The sequence below is a fragment of the Pseudoliparis swirei genome, chromosome 15 (assembly GCF_029220125.1).
Source record: "Pseudoliparis swirei isolate HS2019 ecotype Mariana Trench chromosome 15, NWPU_hadal_v1, whole genome shotgun sequence".
Lineage (NCBI taxonomy): Eukaryota > Metazoa > Chordata > Actinopteri > Perciformes > Liparidae > Pseudoliparis > Pseudoliparis swirei.
In genome coordinates, this window is record NC_079402.1 from 13,267,113 (window position 1) to 13,287,650 (window position 20,538).

The following is a 20,538-nucleotide window of genomic DNA, read 5'->3' on the forward strand; positions in this document are numbered from 1 at the left end:
TTGTTCTTCATGTTCATCTTCATAATATGGTTTTATATGTTTCCTGTGAAATCACTGTTTTCTTTTTAACCCTTTTTATATCCAAGATCTCTGTTCACTCTTTCTCTGTTCTTGGTATTCATTGGAACAGAGCAACAGTCAGTCCGCGTCTGCTGGCTGTTTGAGTATTTTGCTGTGGATATAGCAGCTCGCTGCTGTATTCACACCTGTGTGGAAAGTTCTCTTTTCTCCGCAAACATTTTTGGGCTAGCATTTGTGTGCATGTGTGTGTGTGTCTGTGTGTCTGTGTGTGTGTGGTTGGGTGTATAAAGTGTAGCGGCATATACGGCAGACGCATCTCCCCTCCGTAAATTAGCTGTAGCATTATTGCTGCGGGTGTTGGGGGTCTCAAAGTGAGGTCCTCGGCCCTCCAGAGCGTCAGTCTGGTCACGGCCGGTAAACACAGAACATGGCGCTGGAAGCTGCTCGGGGGAAACGGTTGACCCGATGTGGTCGCGGCAGATATGGAGCAGAGATTATGGAATTGCCTCCTTCTGTGTGTGTGTGTGCAATATGTGCACATGCGTGAGTGTCTCATGTGGCAGAGTCCTTTGAAGCCTGTCGTGGGTTAAGAGGGACGAGGGCTCGGTGGTAGGGTGGAGGAGGATGTAGGCCCCTTTGCAGGTTGGTTGTGACCTCCTCAGGGTCAGAGTGCACTCTGGAGACACTGGGGAAGATGTCTCCTTTGAGGAGGTGATTTATATTGGCCACCTGGAGTAACTTATCTCACTTTTCTCTGATGTCCTCCTCTCTGCCTGTGATGAACTGAAGGGCTCGGCTCACAGATTAAATGGCTGCGGTGCTGTGAAGTTGGTATTTGTGAAACGACCGTGTTAATTGGAACACTTTATGCAGAGATTTCTTTTCTCTTGTTTTCTTAGACGTTACCCCCCCCCCCCTCCCATCTCTCCTCCATTTTCACTGGTAATGGCAGTAATTCTGTTTTGCATTGATTTCCAGTTATTTCTTGAATGAAAAGCCAAACCCAATATTCTAACAGTATATCTATTGATTGCCACTGTCTGTCTGGATTGCAACATAGGCAATAAAAGTCGCATCACACACGTCTGTATCTAGTGCACAACACAAATCCAAAGTAGATGGATAGACGATATCAATATTTATCATGAATTAAATTCACACACACACACACACTTACACACATAAGGCTACCAATAAAAGGGACAAATTGGAGTTTCCAAAGGTCACACAATGCCCGACTGACTCATCACTGACTCTTGTTCGACACCAATCCATTCTAAAAGATGCTTCTTCTTTGTAACATTAAAGGTACATAACCAGTGGCGGCTGGTGAAATTTTGGGGGGGGGGGGGGCGCAGTTGGGCGGCGCGGTTTAAATAGCACTCCACAATGAGAAGAAAAGAGGTTTTGAGTAGAATATTGTAACAAAGCTTTATTTCAAGAACACAGTGCTCAACACTGTCCACAACAACGAAACAAACGAAACATTGGATTCAGAAAGAGATGCATCACATTGTACATTGTCCCCACTACTTGTAAAGAAATTTAGCCCGCCTCTCTTTCAAGTTGGCAAACAAAACAAAAATATGCCCGTGCCAAACCATATACACTGCTTTTAAAGTCCAACAGCATTGCTATCATTGCCAAATGTATTGTAATATCTACAAAGTAACAACATATGTTTAGTTTGCCAGCATTAAAAGCAGTTTTCCCTCAAGTTATTTCACCTAGGTCCTAAAATGGCCTTGTGTAATTAGATACAGTATATTATCATAAATAAAATGTGTGTACGTGCTGATCTGAAGTCAGTTTGGTAGGATTTGGGTATGAATAAATTATTTCATTTAAAATATGGATTTTTATTTAAAGATATTCATGTAATTTGCATGCAAAATAGGTCTACCTGAACCAAGGACAAAAAATTCAACCCGCGCAACACTTCAAAAGTGGCCCGATTCCGCAGGAAAACCGCGGACCTGGCAACACTGCTCTATGGGCTGAGGGAACATACGGGTCTCTGATCTGCCGAATAATCCAATCGCGTGCGCACATTTGTGCGCACCAAGATTCAGTTTCATCCGCCAATGTGAAGCGGTCATTGCCAAAACGACTGAAATGTTGTATCGATGCCGTACACACACGTTAGACCAGCGCCTCGAAAAGGGAGGGCTTCTCTCCGTGATAATGGCGATATATTATATTTTTTCACATTAACTTAAGTGGTTGTTGACAGGGGCTTACGGTCTCCCACACACATTTAGCTCGTCAACACGGTATATTTACTATTTAAATGATTTGGCATATAATGTTTTTTGACAGGATTTCTTTTTTTTCTTCTTTTTTTTCATCTCCAAATTTTAAGAGGGGCGGCGCACTAGCGCCCCCTATGGACGAACCGCCACTGTACATAACAGTGTTATTACATTCTAACGTTTTTTATTTTGCTGTTGCATTTGTGTCATACGTGTCACCGTGCACTGATCATCCAGGTATGTGTACCTTGCTTTAAGATAATCGTCCTTATCATCATTCCTGTATTGGTATGATGGTGATATGCAAGAACAATTTAATAACACCACTACTATCTTGCCAATGCTTTAGCCGACTGTTATGCAGCTACTCAGTTGGTTGAAGAGTGGGAGATTTGTGTCTTTATAAACAATCACTAAATATATTGCAAATAAATAACCATCTGCAAGCTTTTTCTGTGAAACTAATTCAGCTAAATCAGCTAAGTCATTTGGTCATTGGTTAACATTTGTGTTTTGTTTTTGCATCGAGGTTAGCCTGTTGTTTGTACACATGGTGTGATGGATTCGTACCATATGGGTTGTTGTATTATTAGAATAGTTAGTATATATAATAACAAGTCAATCCATTACGGCTCTAGTTTGTTTGTCCTTTACTCATAATTATTGTCTAATAAACAACAATTCACCGACAACCCAACAGTTGGACCTGAGTGAGAACAAGGAAAAGCCCCCACAAAAGTGTACCTATGTAAGGACAGTCAGACAGAATTAAGGGCCGAGAATGAGCAAACAAAGAAAACGTATATTATAAAATGCAGTATTAAAGATATAATAAGAATTTCAATGTCAGTTTCGTTCCTGTGTGTCATTAGTATCACCATAGTGACAATGCTCCTCTGTCACCATGGAACGTGTGGACGGACCACAGTGATAGAGTTCATCTCAAAAGAGATGACAAACATGGCCAGAAAGACGACACAACGACGCGTGATCTATTCATCACTAATGCAAATACTTTTGGGAAGGCTGAAGCCCTCAGATGCAGAGCCACTGAACGTGATGAGCTGTGACGGAACGTCTCCAGCTGGAGCAATTCACAATGTGTAACTTCTAAGTGTGTGTGTGTGTGTGTGTTTGTGTGTCTATGTGTGTGTGTTTGTGTGTCTATGTGTGTGTGTGTGTGTGTGTGTGTGTGTGTGTGCTGGGGAACAGCCTGTGGAATGTGTGGGGGATGCAGATCAGATTTCGGGGTGACCTTGAGTGTGCCTCGTCGCTGACACAGCGAGTGTGTGTACAGAGACAAAGGGACAATGAACTATGTTCATTTATGTGTGAAAAACAGTATTTATACAAATAATTTAACATTTCATTTGATATACCCAAATCTATTCGGTTGAGTTTTTAGTCTATGTGCAGGGTATCTTTTAATAAAGGTAGACTATTTAATACTTATGAATGTGGTGTTTTAGCAAAGGAATAAAAGCTCTTTGTGAGTAGAACGTTAACTAAGTGTAACAAAGATGGCCTCTACCTTGCTGGAAGACTCCTGCTGGCTTCACATCCTATCGCCTCTTTAATAGTCTGTTGAACATACAGCGACTCTGTTGTAAAAAGGCTTTTATGTACCAATCGAGACATACCACAAATCTTATAGCACTGCTAACGTAAATGCTCAAACTGAAGCCCCTTGTGCCGTTAAGTGTTTGCTCCACAAATATGACGATAAATAACAATCAAACTCTCAATAAGTCAATTATAAACCTGTTTTGACAGAAGATAAACCATTTTTCTTTAAATAAATATCACATTGCTTTCCTTAATAAACAGAACAAACGGTAGGTTTGCTTGGAGAATAGATCAAACTACTTGTGCTGATGTATGTAGGTTCAACATGTCATTCATGTGATTGGATGATAAAACAATGCTTATTGTGTAGGAGGTGCACGTAAACGTGTTATGCGACCAGAGACGCGCTGCCACTGTGCTCTGGATGACAAACTGCTCTCTCCGTGGTTTGAACAGGTTAAACAAAAGAGATAAATAATTAGGTGCCTTTTTATATGGTTTCTAAGTCAGCACTCTGATTTTAACTTTATAAATCAGCTCTTGATCAGTCAAGTTTGAGTGTGGTATATCTCTTCAAGGCCACATTTGCTTTAGTTCTCCAAACCAGGATCCTCCTTCCCTTACGGCAGCCGTCCTCAACACCTCTTTCCGGAGAGACCTGCCCCTGTCTGCTTATTCACTTCCCGCCCTGACAGGTTTGAATCAAACTGAGTCGATGTGGACAGAATGTCTGTCTGGTTACCTTGTTCAGGCCGCGGTGCTTCCTCCATCTACTCACTCCTTTTACACACTGTCCAAGGGAGCTATTCCTGGATGTTATGGATGGATGGATCCAATGCAGGGACACACACCTGTGATGTCTCTGCTTTTGGTTTACAGTTCTGCTAAATTCACTTTCATTACAGATGAAAAATCTACAGTTTTATGATATCAATAATTTAATACGGGATCAGAAGATAGAGGAAGACGCTCTCTCACCGCAAAAGTCTTCATGGATGATTTTATTCTCCACTGATAAACGTCTATACCTTCAGTTACTAGATAGTACGGATAAAAAGAAAGGTTGCACATTGTAATAATCATTCTTAGTGAATAATTGAACCATTTAAGTTATTTTGTATCTGATAATATTTGATAAAAGTAAACAGTGCATTGTTCCTTTTTTTAAATGAAATGCTAAAAAAGTGAATCCTAATTTATTACAATACTTCTTGCAGGATACTTACTGGCGTGTACGTTAATGTTTTAAAATTCCAGTTGGTTCCCAGTTTTTCCTCCATAATCAACATTTAGCTGTAAGTAAAGTTTCTGAAAGTTCCAGTTGATAAAAAGTTAATATGGATTTCCTTTTCTTCTTCAAAGCATAACGTTGTATTGATTCGGTGTTCAGTGGCAGCTTTTCAACACTTAATACTTTCAAGGATGAGCAAGTCCAGAGCAACACGATGTCTCTGCTGGTTTATGTGAAGACACGAGTACGGTGTTACTGTACTTTTGGTACTGTGTTGCGCCGCATCCCTCGCCTCTCAGGAGATGAGCACTGCATGCTGCTGTATCTCTAGTGAACTACACTTTGCTGTTTAGGCTTTTGATAACAAACTCAAGCTGTCTGTCAACTCTCCTCGTGCTATTTGGAGATTGATGCTGGGATGGGGAACGCAAAAGGTGTACAAGAGATAATTAACCAATTACAGTCGTACTTTCTTTGTATCTGTTTGTACAATTGTTCTGTTATATATGTTAAGGAGTGAAAGTCTCACCAGAGACTAGATCAACATTTAACAGGTTTATTGAAACATTTTTGACTGGATTATCTGTTCTTTTAATCATAAATTATATATGATAGCTCAAGCTCTGAAAATGTTGTATCGTCGCCAAATATTGGTAGATGGATACTGCAGCCACACACACGTTTCACTTACTTACATACTTGCATTAAATGCACAAGCACTTGTAGCCTGGCACACACACACACACACACAGCACAAATACTTCTTTCTGGCGACGAGAGTTGTTCTCGTTCCAGACTTCATGCAGGTACATTGAGTCCAGTCCAGAACAGCTTGTTTGCTTTCAGCAGCACAAACTGCATCCGCATATACTGTAGATTGAATTGCCATGGTTACCGTGACACAAGACCCTTTGGGAATTAGCAGAAATGTTGTTTGGATCCTTTTGACTTATTCTGTCTTTAATTTCCCTGAGGTGTCTGTGCTTAAATTTGACCCCTCTGGCTTTCCTGGAGCCAGAAGAGTGACCAGATGTATTGACCTGGAGTCTCTCTCGCTCTCTCGCTCTCTAGCCAACATGCTGGACACCCTGCTGCTGGAGAACGGATGGAAAGGGGGATCGGAGCGACGGGCGGAGGACAGCAGCAGCACAGCCACAGTGTCGGCTCAGAACACGCTCCGCTGTCACTGCTCCCATGACTGCCCGGAGGACTCGGTCAACAATACCTGCTTGTACGTGAAGCACACACAAAGCTATGCACACGCACACGCAGTCTCCGGAAATACCTTTCCACATCAAGGCTATTAAAAAATAATACAAACGGTTATCTACAGTATTTATTAGAGATTACCTGATGAGGCAAATGCTTATTGCCTAATAATTGGATCCACCAAGTCCCTTGAGATGAAGGTAACGGACACTTTCACTAGCTGATGCATGTAATGAGATTTAAAAAAAGATTTTGAAAAGATTTAGTCTCAATGAGCAATACTGGATTTAGATTCAATACAATAAATACTATGTCTTCTGTATGAGGAGGAAGACAATGTTTACTCATATGATGATGTATGTGCAGGACTGATGGTTTTTGCTTCACCATGGTGGAGGATAAGGAGGAGTCGGGTGTGGCAGTACTCTCCGTAGGTTGTTTCCCTTTTACCGGTTTCGAGTTCCAGTGCAAAGTAAGTCAGCTGTGTGTGTTTTGTATATCTGCGTGTGCATTTCTGCCTATTTCTGTACTTGTGTGTCCTTCTTCATGAGCTGTTGTTAAGCCGTTATGAGCTTTCCTGCACTCACCGCTGCTGTTTATGAGACCTATTTAAATCCGACTTGTCTTGCTATCCGCTATCTTTACACAAACATTTGGGAAAAACATTTGGTATATTGTAAAATGTTTCTCATTAGGAGTAAGAGTGGCTGTAAATATTTCCTATTCGTGTATCTTCATTAGTTTTACGTGGAAAAGCATGTAACTGTGTGTGTGTGTTGTTCTGTGACAGTACACGTGGAATGCTGGTTCGAGGAGAGCTCTGGAGTGTTGCAGCGATCAGGACTATTGCAACAGAGACTTGCACCCTACTCTTCCTCCACTAATGACTTCAGGTAAGACACACTTGTTGGCTCTGTTTTTCACACACTGTAATCCTGCCCCACTTGAGGGCCTTTTAGAACGGGCTCATTCAGGCCACGCCGAGAGGTGATGGGTAGTGACAGTTTAAACTGTTACAAACCACAGTGTGGTGCTGGAGTGAAGTGAAGTGGCACATGCTGTAGGGAGAGAGAGAGAGAGAAGGAGAAAGAGAGAGAAAGAGAGGGAGAGAGAGAGAGGCAGGTGAAACAGAGTCTGTAGGCTCAGCTTGTTCTCTCACCCTCTAATGAAAAGGACAGCCTCTCCCCAGGGCCTGCTTGAGTTTCTTGCCTTGGGACGGATGTGAGATATCTGTCCATCTGTTACACACACACACACACATTCCTTTTTTTTCTCTCTCTCTCTCTCGTTCCCTTTCTCTGTCATAAAAACAAGGTATTGCACACTTCGTTTTGACCTTCAAGCAAACAGCACCAAACAAAATAGTCAAGTCAGTTGGAGAAATATAGGACGATACCATTTGTCTTCCAACTTATTTATTATTGATTGGCCATCGATTCATACAGCTACATGACACTCTACTCACCAGAGTTAACACTGAGATGTGAGAACAGCCCAGTGTGTGTGTGTACGCGTGTTTGTGTATGTGTGTGTGTGTGTGTGTGTGTGTGTGTGTGTGGTTCTGTGCACACCATGAAGTGTGTGTGTGCCTGATTGGCAGGAGCACGGCAGAAAGGCTAGAGTCCCAGAGCAGCTTGAGGCCTCTGGGGTTTCTGTAGCGCTGTCAGCGTGACAACTGATATGTGGAGTTCAGGAAGGGGATGTGATCGATCACACGCTGGGGGGGGGGGGGACCAAGTGTGTGTGTGTGGGGGGGGGGGCTACATTCTGATGCAATTTTCAAGTAACCAATTGTCTCACTAATCAGTCGGGCTCCTGTTTTTATCAAGTAAGAGGGAGTAAGAGGGAGCAAGGGGAATAGAAGCTTGTTCATGCTAATGAATATTAGAAAGATGTTACAGCTGAAAAGACTATTTAAAGAAATGACTGTCACCACCTATATATCACCTCTAATTTGACAGAATATTAAAATGACATTAAATTATTATGAATATGTCTCCCCACCTGTTTAGATTACGTTGACAGCAGTAACCAGTACATGGCTGTCTTCATTTCAATCACAGTTTGCATTATCATCATTGTTCTCATCCTCATTTTCTGCTACTTCAGGTAAGCTTCCAGAAGACATCTCATGCATGTATCAACATATTCACACTCCTGATGTGTGGACATAATATACTATGACATTAATTTTTATTTTAATGACCTATCATTATGCTATGCCTTTTTATGATGTTTTTTATTGAATTTGAATGACATATTATTTTATGCCAATGGAAAGGGATTACATTTTACAATAGTTATGGATTAAGCTGGCTTCGGGATGGTTGGAAATATTGTTTCAGAATGCTGGTGAAAAAAAGTCCATTCTGTCAATACTATACAACAACGTTGAATTAACTAATTTAAACATACTGTCCTATGAGGATTTAAAAATGTTTATGAAATAATGATTTTTAGGTTTTTTGTGGATAACTTGATTTGAGCTTTTTTATTTTTTTTATTTTTACATTTAATGACATGTATGACTTAGTTTACAAATAAATGACATACTATCCTACATATTTCTCACATTTTAATGACATGACATACAATTACTTTTGGGACATTTTAATGACGTACTGTACTCTGTCTTTTTGGACATTTTAATGTTAATTACATTATCCAACACCGGCATCTACAAGTACAGGTCCATCTAGTAAACAGTTCATCACCTTTTTATGGCAGATATAAGCGGCAGGAATCCCGACCACGCTACAGTATCGATCTGGAGCAGGATGAGACCTACATCCCCCCTGGAGAATCTCTGAGGGACCTGATAGAGCATTCCCGCAGCATCGGGTCTGGCTCAGGGTCCGGACTCCCTCTACTGGTAAGACAATAGAAGTGCACATCTGTCTCAACATAACAAGCCCAGTCCTAAAAGAACAAAATTACATTACATGTCTGGGTGATTTTACCTATTTATTAAAAAAAATTGAGAATAATGATGCAATAATGATGTACAACTGTACTTTGAAAATGTCTTCCATGGTATTGCAACTCATTTTAAAAAAGCAGCAGGAAAGAGTTTATATCCTACCAAAATTTTAAAGGTTGTTGCAATGATGAAGTTTCAATAATCAATACGTTTTTAAAGAACATTAAAAAAGAAGCTTAAAGGTAATAGACATAATAAACCACACATTCTTTGTTCTCATTATTTATTGCCAGGTGCAGCGCACAATCGCCAAACAGATTCAGATGATCAAGCAGATTGGAAAAGGGCGATACGGAGAGGTCTGGATGGGCAAGTGGAGAGGAGAGAGAGTGGCCGTTAAAGTCTTCTTCACCACAGAAGAAGACAGCTGGTTCAGAGAGACTGAAATATACCAGACCTTCCTGATGAGACATGACAATATCCTGGGTAAGTTGATATGAATGTGAAAAATTCGTGTGAAAAAAGGACTGACGTGTGTCCGTAAAGACGGAGGGCTTAAATGGAGGTAACCCCCAAGGGACTTTAATGTTACTACTGAGCTAAATGTATTGTGTTATTTTCCATATGCACACACGTTTTTCATTCCGAGCATCCCCTCTTTCCAACCCCCAGGATTCATAGCAGCAGATATTAAAGGAACCGGCTCGTGGACTCAGCTCTACTTAATCACAGACTACCACGAGAATGGATCCCTGTACGACTACCTCAAGTCCAACACCTTGGACGTCAAGGCTCTGCTGAAACTGGCCTACTCGTCCATATCGGGCCTCTGTCACCTGCACACAGAGATCTACGGCACACAGGGCAAACCGGCCATTGCACACAGAGACCTGAAGAGTAAAAACATCTTGGTAAAAAAGAACGGATTCTGCTGTATTGCAGACCTCGGCCTGGCGGTCAAGTTTAACAGGTACCACACACGTCTTTGACGTTTGAAGACTCATTTCAATAGAGTTTTGAAGCATCTTGTACATCTCTTCACATATCTTCTTCCCATTTGTGTTTCTCGTTCCTTTCTCAGTGACACCAACGAGGTGGATATCCCTCCCAACCTCCGAGTTGGAACGAAGCGGTATATGCCCCCTGAGGTGTTGGAAGAGACCCTGAACAAGACCCAGTCTTTTATAATGGCTGACATGTACAGTTTTGGCCTCATTGTTTGGGAGATGGCTCGACGTTGCATCTCTGGAGGTCAGGAAACAAATTATATAGCACATTGTTTTACGCCTAAACTCAAAGTGTTTTACATTTACAAAATACAAAAATATAGATATCAGCATAAGTAAATATCAGCTGAATAAAATATAACACTCCATCTCTTTCTTCTTTCTTTTCACTTGGACATGACCTTAAACACACCGAGATGTTTTCTAAATAATAATGCTATTTCCCATATCTGTTTTTTCTGAAGGCATTGTGGAGGAGTATCAGCTGCCCTATTATGACCTTGTGCCCACTGATCCATCCTATGAAGACATGAGAGAAGTTGTCTGCATTAAAAAACAAAGACCTTCATTTGCTAATCGTTGGACTAGCGATGAGGTAATTTAAATATTTTTCCATCCCGTTTTTGAACAATTCAGATTTATATAAGTCTGTATACGTGATATAAGCTTTACTAATGTTTCGTGAATTATTTATACATGATTTATATAGCAGTAATAAACCATTAAAACACTTTGGGTTGCCAGATGGTTTTTATTCTGCACATATATCACTGCAGAGTAAGTAGAAAGTGAGTCAGTCATGAGTCATGAGTTTTTCACCAAAAGCCAGGAGTTGTACTATACATAGTAGTAAGTGGTCAATAAAAAAATATTTAAGTGGTGTTCTGACTATTTAAAGAGTAAGATAAAAAAGTCATATTGGTTTAAAAAATGCTTTATCACATATTCATCATTGATAATCCATTTGTTTCAACTTGCACACTTTTTTTATATTGATGTTTTATTCTTATTCATACGTACATGTGTCTCCAGTGTTTACTGCAGATGGGGAAACTGATGTCCGAGTGTTGGGCTCACAACCCGACCTGTCGCCTCACAGCCTTGAGGGTGAAGAAGAGCCTGGCGAAGATGTTAGAGACCCAAGACATCAAACTGTGACGGAGAGATGCTCTCATCACCAGAGACTTGTCACTGCCACTGGCACAGCGCCACTTACACTGGCCAATAGAAGAAAGGGGGAGGAAAAAGAGACTGTGAAAGATAGGACAAAGGAAATCGACCGCGAGGATGAGCGATGGAGATAATGGTTGACAGGGAGCCAGAAAGATGAGGGGCGAAAGATTTCTTGTCAGGGGGGATGTTCCCGCCTGTTGTATGCGGCCTCAGACCAGGTGTCCGGGTTGAGCTTTCTGTGAAAGCTGAGTGGTTGTCAGACGGGCCGGCGGACGGTGACCATTGCAGGAGAGGAGCACTGATATCCGTCTGCTTCCTTCTAAACGGAGGAGCCTCTGCTCCACCCTCCTAAAGCCATATTGCAGTATTCTATGTGCAGTCTTTTGTACTGTCTCAGCTGTCTTCACATTTCTTTTTTGGACTCGGTCAGTGGCGGTTCGTCCATAGGGGGCGCTAGTGCGCCGCCCCTCTTAAAATTTGGAGACGAAAAAAAAAGAAGAAAAAAAAGAAATCCTGTCAAAAAACATTATATGCCAAATCATTTAAATAGTAAATATACCGTGTTGACGAGCTAAATGTGTGTGGGAGACCGTAAGCCCCTGTCAACAACCACTTAAGTTAATGTGAAAAAATATAATATATCGCCATTATCACGGAGAGAAGCCCCTCCCCTTTTTCGAGGCTGGTCTAACGTGTGTGTACGGCATCGATACAACATTTCAGTCGTTTTGGCAATGACCGGCTTCACATTGGCGGATGAAACCGGGAATCTTGGTGCGCACAAATGTGCGCACGCGATTGGATTATTCGGCAGATCAGAGACCCGTATGTTCCCTCAGCCCATAGAGCAGTGTTGCCAGGTCCGCGGTTTTCCTGCGGAATCGGGCCACTTTTGAAGTGTTGCGGGTTGACATTTTTGTCCTTGGTTCAGGTAGACCTATTTTGCATGCAAATTACATGAATATCTTTAAATAAAAATCCATATTTTAAATGAAATAATTTATTCATACCCAAATCCTACCAAACTGACTCCAGATCAGCACGTACACACATTTTATTTATGATAATATACTGTATCTAATTACACAAGGCCATTTTAGGACCTAGGTGAAATAACTTGAGGGAAAACTGCTTTTAATGCTGGCAAACTAAACATATGTTGTTACTTTGTAGATATTACAATACATTTGGCAATGATAGCAATGCTGTTGGACTTTAAAAGCAGTGTATATGGTTTGGCACGGGCATATTTTAGTTTTGTTTGCCAACTTGAAAGAGAGGCGGGCTAAATTTCTTTACAAGTAGTGGGGACAATGTACAATGTGATGCATCTCTTTCTGAATCCAATGTTTCGTTTGTTTCGTTGTTGTGGACAGTGTTGAGCACTGTGTTCTTGAAATAAAGCTTTGTTACAATATTCTACTCAAAACCTCTTTTCTTCTCATTGTGGAGTGCTATTTAAACCGCGCCGCCCAACTGCGCCCCCAACCCCCCAAAAATGTCACCAGCCGCCACTGGACTCGGTCAGTCAACTCCGTCCATAGTGACTGGCATCCATCAAAAGAAATGTCACGATCTGTGACCTCATGGTCAATGATGATATTATTATTATTATTATGACAGAATAAAGCAGAGTAAGATCAATGTAATGATAAAACATGTCCAGCAGAAACCAAGTTTTCTATATAGAATTCATATGCACATTTTATATCAATTAAAATAAGACCTCTGCTTAAAACGCTTGAAAATTTGGGAATTTTTGATTGACCTTCAAAATTGAGGCTAAGGCTTTGCTCTCCTTCATTGTCTCTTCTTTCCACTCACAATTCATTTGCATATCATTTGCTGACATCTATTGATTGCCTTGCTGGATGTTAATATGTGTATTTGATGAATTGTCCGTGTACAGAATATGTCCCATCCACTCTACCACTATGGCATGTGCCTTATTTAATCTGTACATATGTGATTGATGAGTGTGTGAGTGGATCTGGATAACATTCCCAAATAAAAAGACTATGCATCTCGATGGATTTTCTATTCATGTCAAACATATATGATATAATATCCCTTAATACAAACAGATTAAAAATGTCTTAAAAATGCTTACAATTATACAATTTATATTTTTTCATTTTATTTACATGTTTGTAAGGTTTATACTTACACTTTTTAAGACATGTTTTACAGTATGACTTACTGTACAAAGTATAACTCTTTCATGACCTTTTAAGAAACTCATTTTAATATAATTTAGAAAAACCATGGACGTTTCCTAAAATATACGCATTTAATTTCTGTTTCTTCAGCATCTCTCTGTGACAACAACAAGGTGAATATCCCTCCCAACCCACGAGTTGGTACGAAGCGTTATTTATGTCCCCTGAGGTGTTGCAAGAAACCCGAAACGAGACCCGCTCTTTTATAATGGCTGACATGGACAGCTTTGGTCTCCGTGCTTAGAGGATGGCCCAACTTTGCATTTCTGGAGGTCAGGGGAAACAATTTTTAATTTTTTTATTTTGTTTGCACTTAAACACAATCTATTCATTGTCTATATGCATCATTAGTTAAAAACATGTTTTCGCCTCGGAGGTGAAGAAGACCCTGGCGAAGGTGTTAGAGACCCGAGACAGCAAACTGTGACGGAGCGTTAAGGAGAGATGCTCTCATCACCAGAGACTTGCCACTGCCACTGGCACAGCGCCACTTACACTGGCCAATTAAAGAAAGGGGGAGGGGGAAAGAGACTGTGAAAGATAGGACAAAGGAAACCGACACCGAGGACGAGCGATGGAGACAACAGTCTACAGGGAGTCGGGAAAATGAGTGGCAAAAGGTTTATTATGTCACGAGGGATCTGCCCTCTGATTGTCTGAGCTGCCTCTGCCTCAGACCAAGTATTCAGGTTGTGCCTTCTGTATTGATTTGTATAGTATTTGTATGTTCATCTTAAGTCTTATCATATTACATATCAAAATAAGCCCTCTGCATAAAACACTTGTCATTTGTGATTTTTAGCTTCCGTTCAGTGAGACTTTGTTCTCCCTTATCGTCTCTCCTTTCCACTCACAATTAATTTGTTCATAATTTAGCTGAAATCTATTGCTAATTATTCTCTAACTGAATGTTAAAATGTGTTTTAATGATTTATTTACAGATAAATCATCAAATTGCCCTGTCGACTCGACCACTATGGCACGCTTCTCATTTAATCTGAACACATGTGATTAATGAGTGTATGAGTATAGGAAAAAAGACTATGAATAAAAGCTTGCCTATTTATGTTGAATGTTGCTGTAAGATTCAAGTTATTAATCTTGCACTGCAAACAAATGAGATCCTCATGCTCCGTGTTCAATGTTGCATATAAATATAATTTATTATTAGTCTTAAAAATTCTTTCTTACACTTTGTACAATAACTTGACAGATGAAATGCAAGCAGTTGCGAGGAACATCATGAGTGGCAGAAACAGACAGGCTACATTCTCACTATACACAATAATAATCGTGAAGCTGAAGAACAACTAGGGAATGCAAAAGGCGAGCCCACTGAGAATGTAAAGATTGTTTCAGAGAGATGCAAAGTTTGCATAGACGGCTTTACGAAAACTGGGACAACTGCCATTAAAAGAACAAAATAAAACCAAGAGCCAAACAAGAACACTTGAAACACTCCAGTGTGGCTGCATCAAGGGAATGTTGCGTTTACAACTATCAAGATATTTTTACGCACACATTCAGTGTCATCACAACACTGACGGCTTCTGTCATTAATACACAAACACAGAAGTCTGAGTCTGTTCTCCAAAATTACAGATGAGTGTCATTTGGTTCTGAACACAATAAATGACACTTTTAAATGGCGTGCAATATAGTTAGATGACCGCTCTCCGGTTGACCTCATACACTGTCTGTCAATTATTTGGTACAAAGCAGTTTTATTCCGTTGCATTGGTCCTACAAAAATATATTTATTTGATTCCCTTTCTACAGTTCCCACCTCTCCTCTCTGACTAGTCTCTTCGATGTTGATGGTATCATCGTGAACAACATACAAATCATCAGCATCAATCATGAATTTATTCAGTATGGTAATAATGTCTCGGCCACCATTTATTTAGGGGCGAGAAATTGATGTAATTAGCCAAATGACCTGATAATAAACATGCAAAGAAAAGAAAAGAAGAATCATAACCAATGCAACTTATCAAAAATATTTCAAGGATCTAAAAAAATAATCACGTAAAAAAAGCACACATAATTGAAAATCATTAATTATACATGACATGAATAGAACGCATTAAAAGTAGTTACGACAGCAAGACTTAAGCTGTAAAATGGTTACATTATTGATTTCCCTCTGTACACGTAAAGGAGTCATTACTGCAAGAGTCCAGCTGGAGGCGCTATTATACAGTCAAACTGGATGGAACAGGAAACGAAATGCCAGGACACTGCAAAGTATTCCCTAACAGGCAGCATCAAATAAAAAAAAGATATGTATAAATAGGCATATTATTAAATACTATGTTATCACAGGACACATACTCATCCATGGGGTTGCTATGGAGACTGTTTTTTTTGTTGAGAATGAGATATGTTTCCTTTGATCCAAGCAGCGTTTCTTTGCTTCTTTGACCTTTGATAGTGTCACACTTCTTAGACTGTTGTCTATGGCAAGGGCATCATCCACATAGTCTATCCAAGTAACCGGACAGCTGTTTCCAAGGAAACAAGGGCCAAAAATATCAAGTTGTTGTACCAGAAGGGGAGAGAGAGAGGAGCAGCCAGAGAGAAATGACAGAGAATCTTGTTTAGCCTCCAAGTTTTTACACCCTTTGTTGCCAATGTTTAACTGGGTCACGGCTGAGTAGACCTCGCACTTTATTTTTTCTTACTTCTCCGAGTGTGCACACACTCACACACACACTACCTGTGAGCGGTGCATCTGCAATTGTCATGGTGATGCTTTTTATGTCTTCTTTCCCCCGGAATGTCTCACTCTCTGGTGGGCAGATGTCAGTGTTCAGTCGCTAAAGGAACAAGGCTGTCATGGCGTCCCATCTCCTCCAGCACCTGGGCCAGACGGCCGAGGTTGCCGTCAGGAAAATGCTGGGCCTCCCACAAGTCGAGGATCACTCCCGTGGGACTGGATTTGGTGGCAAAGTAGTTAAGATACCTGGGTGAAGGATAGTGGAAAAACAGAGGTGGAGGGAAGAAAAGGGAAGTAAGAGATTGCTAGAAAAATAACATATATAATATATATATATATATATATACACACACATCATTTCTTCTTTACACATTTATAAGACATTATAATGTGTTTATGAGGCCTTTGAAAATGTGTAATACATGTTTAGAATTATGCCAGACCACTTATAACAAGTCCAGCATTATTAATTCTTTATACCTACATACCAAACAGTTTTTGAAAGAAGAATCTGATTCCTGCGTTTCACAGCACATTGTAACTGACATGATGACCATCATAAGAAATTTGAAATTCTAGTTTTCTAGTCCCTTGTATCTATAACTGGGACCGTATAACTGGACACACACTGTATCTCCATCACACACACACACAGACTATCAAAGACACATGGGAGACGTATCGCTTCATCTTTGTCTCTCTCTGCGTCTGTCTCAGTTAGTCAAACTCAATTCATCTCAATTCAGCAGATGCTTATCAAAATGATCTACACTGTCTCAGAAATATTGTAATCTAATAAAAACAGACTTCAGTTTTGTTCCCTGTGTTATCTTGTTACCTAATTTTCATCAAAATAAAGAAAAGAAAGATTGTCTATATTTATAAAACAAGTCACTCTCATTTATCCACTCGATCTCTTTCACGCTTTCATTTCCCCTTAAAGATATTATCAACAACTGATAACGGCCTTTTCTCTTGGCCAAACTGTGACCACTAGGAGCCGAAATCTGTCACTCCTTTTCTCTCCCTCAGGCAGCCCCTTTCCTTTACCCACCTGTCAAGGTTAAGTTTGTGGGCCAACATCCTCCAGTCATTGCCCCGGGTCTGTGGTGCATCCAGACTGCCACACAACTTTTGTCGGATGGAGACCGGGATGCGGAAGGCATTGGGCCCCACCAGTGTGGTGATGTTACTGGCCGGGTCCAGCAGAGACGTGTCAATACTCTGGGAATCCTGCAGAGAGAGAGAGAGAGAGAGAGCAGCATGTACATAATTTAACAACATATCACAAAATTAAACATAACGTGCCTCTGAACGTATTCATTGCACAAACAATGTATGTTTCCATGTTGTATAAAAAGTATACATTTAAAATAATAATAATTCGGACTTCTATAGCGCTTTTCTAAATACCCAAAGACGCTTAATCTGTATGTGTATCTGTATGAATCTATCTGTAATATCTGTATGTCCTCTTAGTGGCGTAAATGTATTGATGCAAGTGACTGATTTTTAAATATATTGCATCTTGAGGAATAAGTGCTCCAGGAAGCAGAGCGAGACCCAGAGACGAATGAAGCAAGGTCATGCGGCTCTGGACTGCACGTCCAGTAATTCATCTCATTACGGAGCACAAAGCCAGAGAGCTCCGCCATCCCTCAAGCTCCCTCCTCCTGGCCAGATGGCCTTTGTGAAACAAGTGCAGCGCGACTGGAGGGCGATTATTCCCCCTCTGCTCTCCATTGGCCTGTCAGGACTATATGAAGGCCGCAGGGTTGAGACTCCCACCTTCTACCCTGCCTGTCCTTTTGTGAACATTGCAAAGAGAGGTAAGAGGTCATGGAAGGGAGGAGGGTACATTCATTTAAGTATCTCTCACAGCAAAGAGGGAAGGAAAGCAATGTGATGGAGGAAGGCGTAGTCTACATTATTAAAAAGAACATTTTAAAGTCTCTTTTGTGATGCATTGCTCATATCTAAACAAGGTGAATCATTCTGTTACGCAATAGTTATGGCTGCTTTTTATTTCTTTTTCATTCATTGAGACTAAAGGGACAGTTCAGGTGTTTTGAAGTGGGGTCGTATGAGGTCAGTGTGTAACCTCCACTAGATGATGGCCAACAGTTTGGAGAAGCATATTGTGCTGCTGTGAACGGGGGCAGTTTAAGTGTCCGCTATATTTAGAATAATTTCTGACGAGGAACTGAGGGTGAAACTTATCTGCCCTGTTTTTGACAGTTCCCCATTTGGAAAGGGATATCTGACGAAAGGGTAACATGGTGAAAATATTTACCACATGGTATGCACTTAATAGATATTGATTATTTTGTCTTTTAGCTCTCTAAAAGACATTTAGCTTCAGTAGTACATGAAAACCAGTTCTGCCGACACAAGTGCGTACACTGAGGTATCTCCACGGTATAAGGGCGATTGTGTCCTGTAGTTACTGGATTTAACAGTCTCACAGCTTTAACATTGATAGCATAATATTGCTATTTCTTCTCACCTTCCTTTAAGGTTAACTGTCTGACGCAGAGCTAAAATGAATGGACTTTTGTCATTTATAATAAAGCATAAAGCACAAGGTTTACCAGAGTGACAACACAGTCAAGGGCAGACAGGAAGGTTGACAGCATAATAGTTTTACGCCTGAAAGGAGAATGTATGCAAGTACAAGCCCTACCTCTGAGAGTGTCGTGTCCAGCTGAAAGATCTGTCCTTCTCCCTCCACCTGGCGCACACATATCTTACAGGCCAGGTCCACCGTGCTGGAAGAGAAGCGCTCCAGGGTGAAGCAACAGTGGAGGTTTCTCTGTGAGCCGCACCACACCTGCTGAAAGGAAAGCTCCTGAAGAGAGAAGAAGATCAACTCAGCTGTCAGCCAGCATGTGAACACGAGCGTTGTCTTCATCTGAGAAGGTGTACGAGCAGCATACCTGGTACTTGGCGAGCAGTTTGCTTTTCCACAACGTGTGGGGGACATCGTGAATGGAAAGTCGTAGGTTGTGGGTGCTGTCTTTAAAGTTGAGAGACTTTGGTTCATCCAACAACTTTCCACCCATTTGCTTCTCCATCTGTAAGACTTCCTGAACACACAAACACACACATGTTTAGTTTTAAAACAGAGTTTACTGACTGTGACCACACATGAGTGTACTATTGTGCAGCTGTAAACTGATGTAGTTTGCTACAGCAGCTTTCGTGCAAATGGTCTAATATTAATCTGGAAATGAAATGTTTGTGATGGTATATTGCTCGCTCTCCCTCTGGGCTTTAAGAAGCTGAATCTGGACCAGCCATCTGAGACAAACTTCCATTTCTTTGCAGCAGGATCTCTATCACTTCTCATTACCCATTCCCAAACTTAATAACCGTGTTTAATATCCCTGCTCCTTACAATACTCCGTCCTTATCTTTCCTCCATGTAGGTAGATGGAGGTATTAAACAGAGGGAGACAATAGTAGAATAGAGGGATAACAGTGGCTTGTTTTGTGTTGGCGCAGCAGCTACATCTTTCTTACAAATGCAAGCGCTTGTCTCCTCTTATTATGACACAGCAACACAATGATTTATCATTCTGCCTCCAAAATCTACTGGCCACATACACACACACACATTAACAAGTCAGTGGACTCACAAACATCAATAATGCTCACAAACACATACAATGTGGGCTACTTAACATTTTAGCAGACAAAGAGACATAAGAACGGCCCCACGCACCTTGAACGCGTCCTGTGTGTCGTCCAGGCAGTAGACTCGGATGTGGTATTCCATGGCTGGGCAGGTGACAGGGCCGAAGATGGCTAGTTTGAGGCGCTTGGTGGTTGCAGCGCTGAGAGATTGGCCCACGAGGCAGGAGGTTCCCAGAGTCTCCGTCAGGATGTGGCAGGACTCATCATCCATTTGGATGTAGCACGGCGTGGTGAAGTTTTCCTCTCCTACCACCACCACATCCTACATGTGGACAGGAACACCCAAAAAGTGACACGAGTTTAGGCGATAATAAGCAAAAAGAATAAAAAGAAAAATGAAAACAGTCTGTGTTTCATCATTTTGTTTCATTTGGTAGTAGCAAGAAACATTATAGAGGAAAAAGATGATAACAAAAAACATAATTAAAAGCATTTATAATGCTGTAACTCTGGCGCTGGTCCCGTCGTGTTTTAATTTGTTGGCAAGTAAAAACATTAATATCAGAGAAAAACGGTCACTGTTGC

At 40.9% G+C, this 20,538-nt stretch overlaps 2 protein-coding genes across 6 annotated transcripts in view; one reads left to right on the forward strand and one right to left on the reverse strand.

Annotated features, from left to right (window-relative positions):
• bmpr1bb (bone morphogenetic protein receptor, type IBb) overlaps nt 1–12,278 on the forward strand; it is a 55,270-nt gene extending 42,992 nt beyond the window's left edge. For all 4 annotated transcript variants that reach the window (XM_056432368.1, XM_056432369.1, XM_056432367.1 and 1 more), the window contains 10 exons: nt 6,142–6,301; nt 6,646–6,751; nt 7,070–7,172; nt 8,292–8,388; nt 9,007–9,151; nt 9,493–9,685; nt 9,872–10,169; nt 10,281–10,450; nt 10,671–10,801; nt 11,239–12,278. In XM_056432368.1, coding sequence (XP_056288343.1) covers nt 6,142–6,301; nt 6,646–6,751; nt 7,070–7,172; nt 8,292–8,388; nt 9,007–9,151; nt 9,493–9,685; nt 9,872–10,169; nt 10,281–10,450; nt 10,671–10,801; nt 11,239–11,364 — 1,529 coding nt within the window. In that variant the 3' untranslated portion in view covers nt 11,365–12,278. The remainder of the gene's footprint in view (nt 1–6,141; nt 6,302–6,645; nt 6,752–7,069; nt 7,173–8,291; nt 8,389–9,006; nt 9,152–9,492; nt 9,686–9,871; nt 10,170–10,280; nt 10,451–10,670; nt 10,802–11,238) is intronic.
• A 2,457-nt stretch (nt 12,279–14,735) lies between these two features.
• The window catches only part of unc5cb (unc-5 netrin receptor Cb), a 110,071-nt gene continuing 104,268 nt past the window's right edge, over nt 14,736–20,538 (reverse strand). For both annotated transcript variants that reach the window (XM_056432944.1, XM_056432943.1), the window contains 5 exons: nt 20,042–20,275; nt 19,254–19,403; nt 19,001–19,165; nt 17,372–17,550; nt 14,736–16,563 (listed from right to left, as the gene is read on the reverse strand). In XM_056432944.1, coding sequence (XP_056288919.1) covers nt 16,404–16,563; nt 17,372–17,550; nt 19,001–19,165; nt 19,254–19,403; nt 20,042–20,275 — 888 coding nt within the window. In that variant the 3' untranslated portion in view covers nt 14,736–16,403. The remainder of the gene's footprint in view (nt 16,564–17,371; nt 17,551–19,000; nt 19,166–19,253; nt 19,404–20,041; nt 20,276–20,538) is intronic.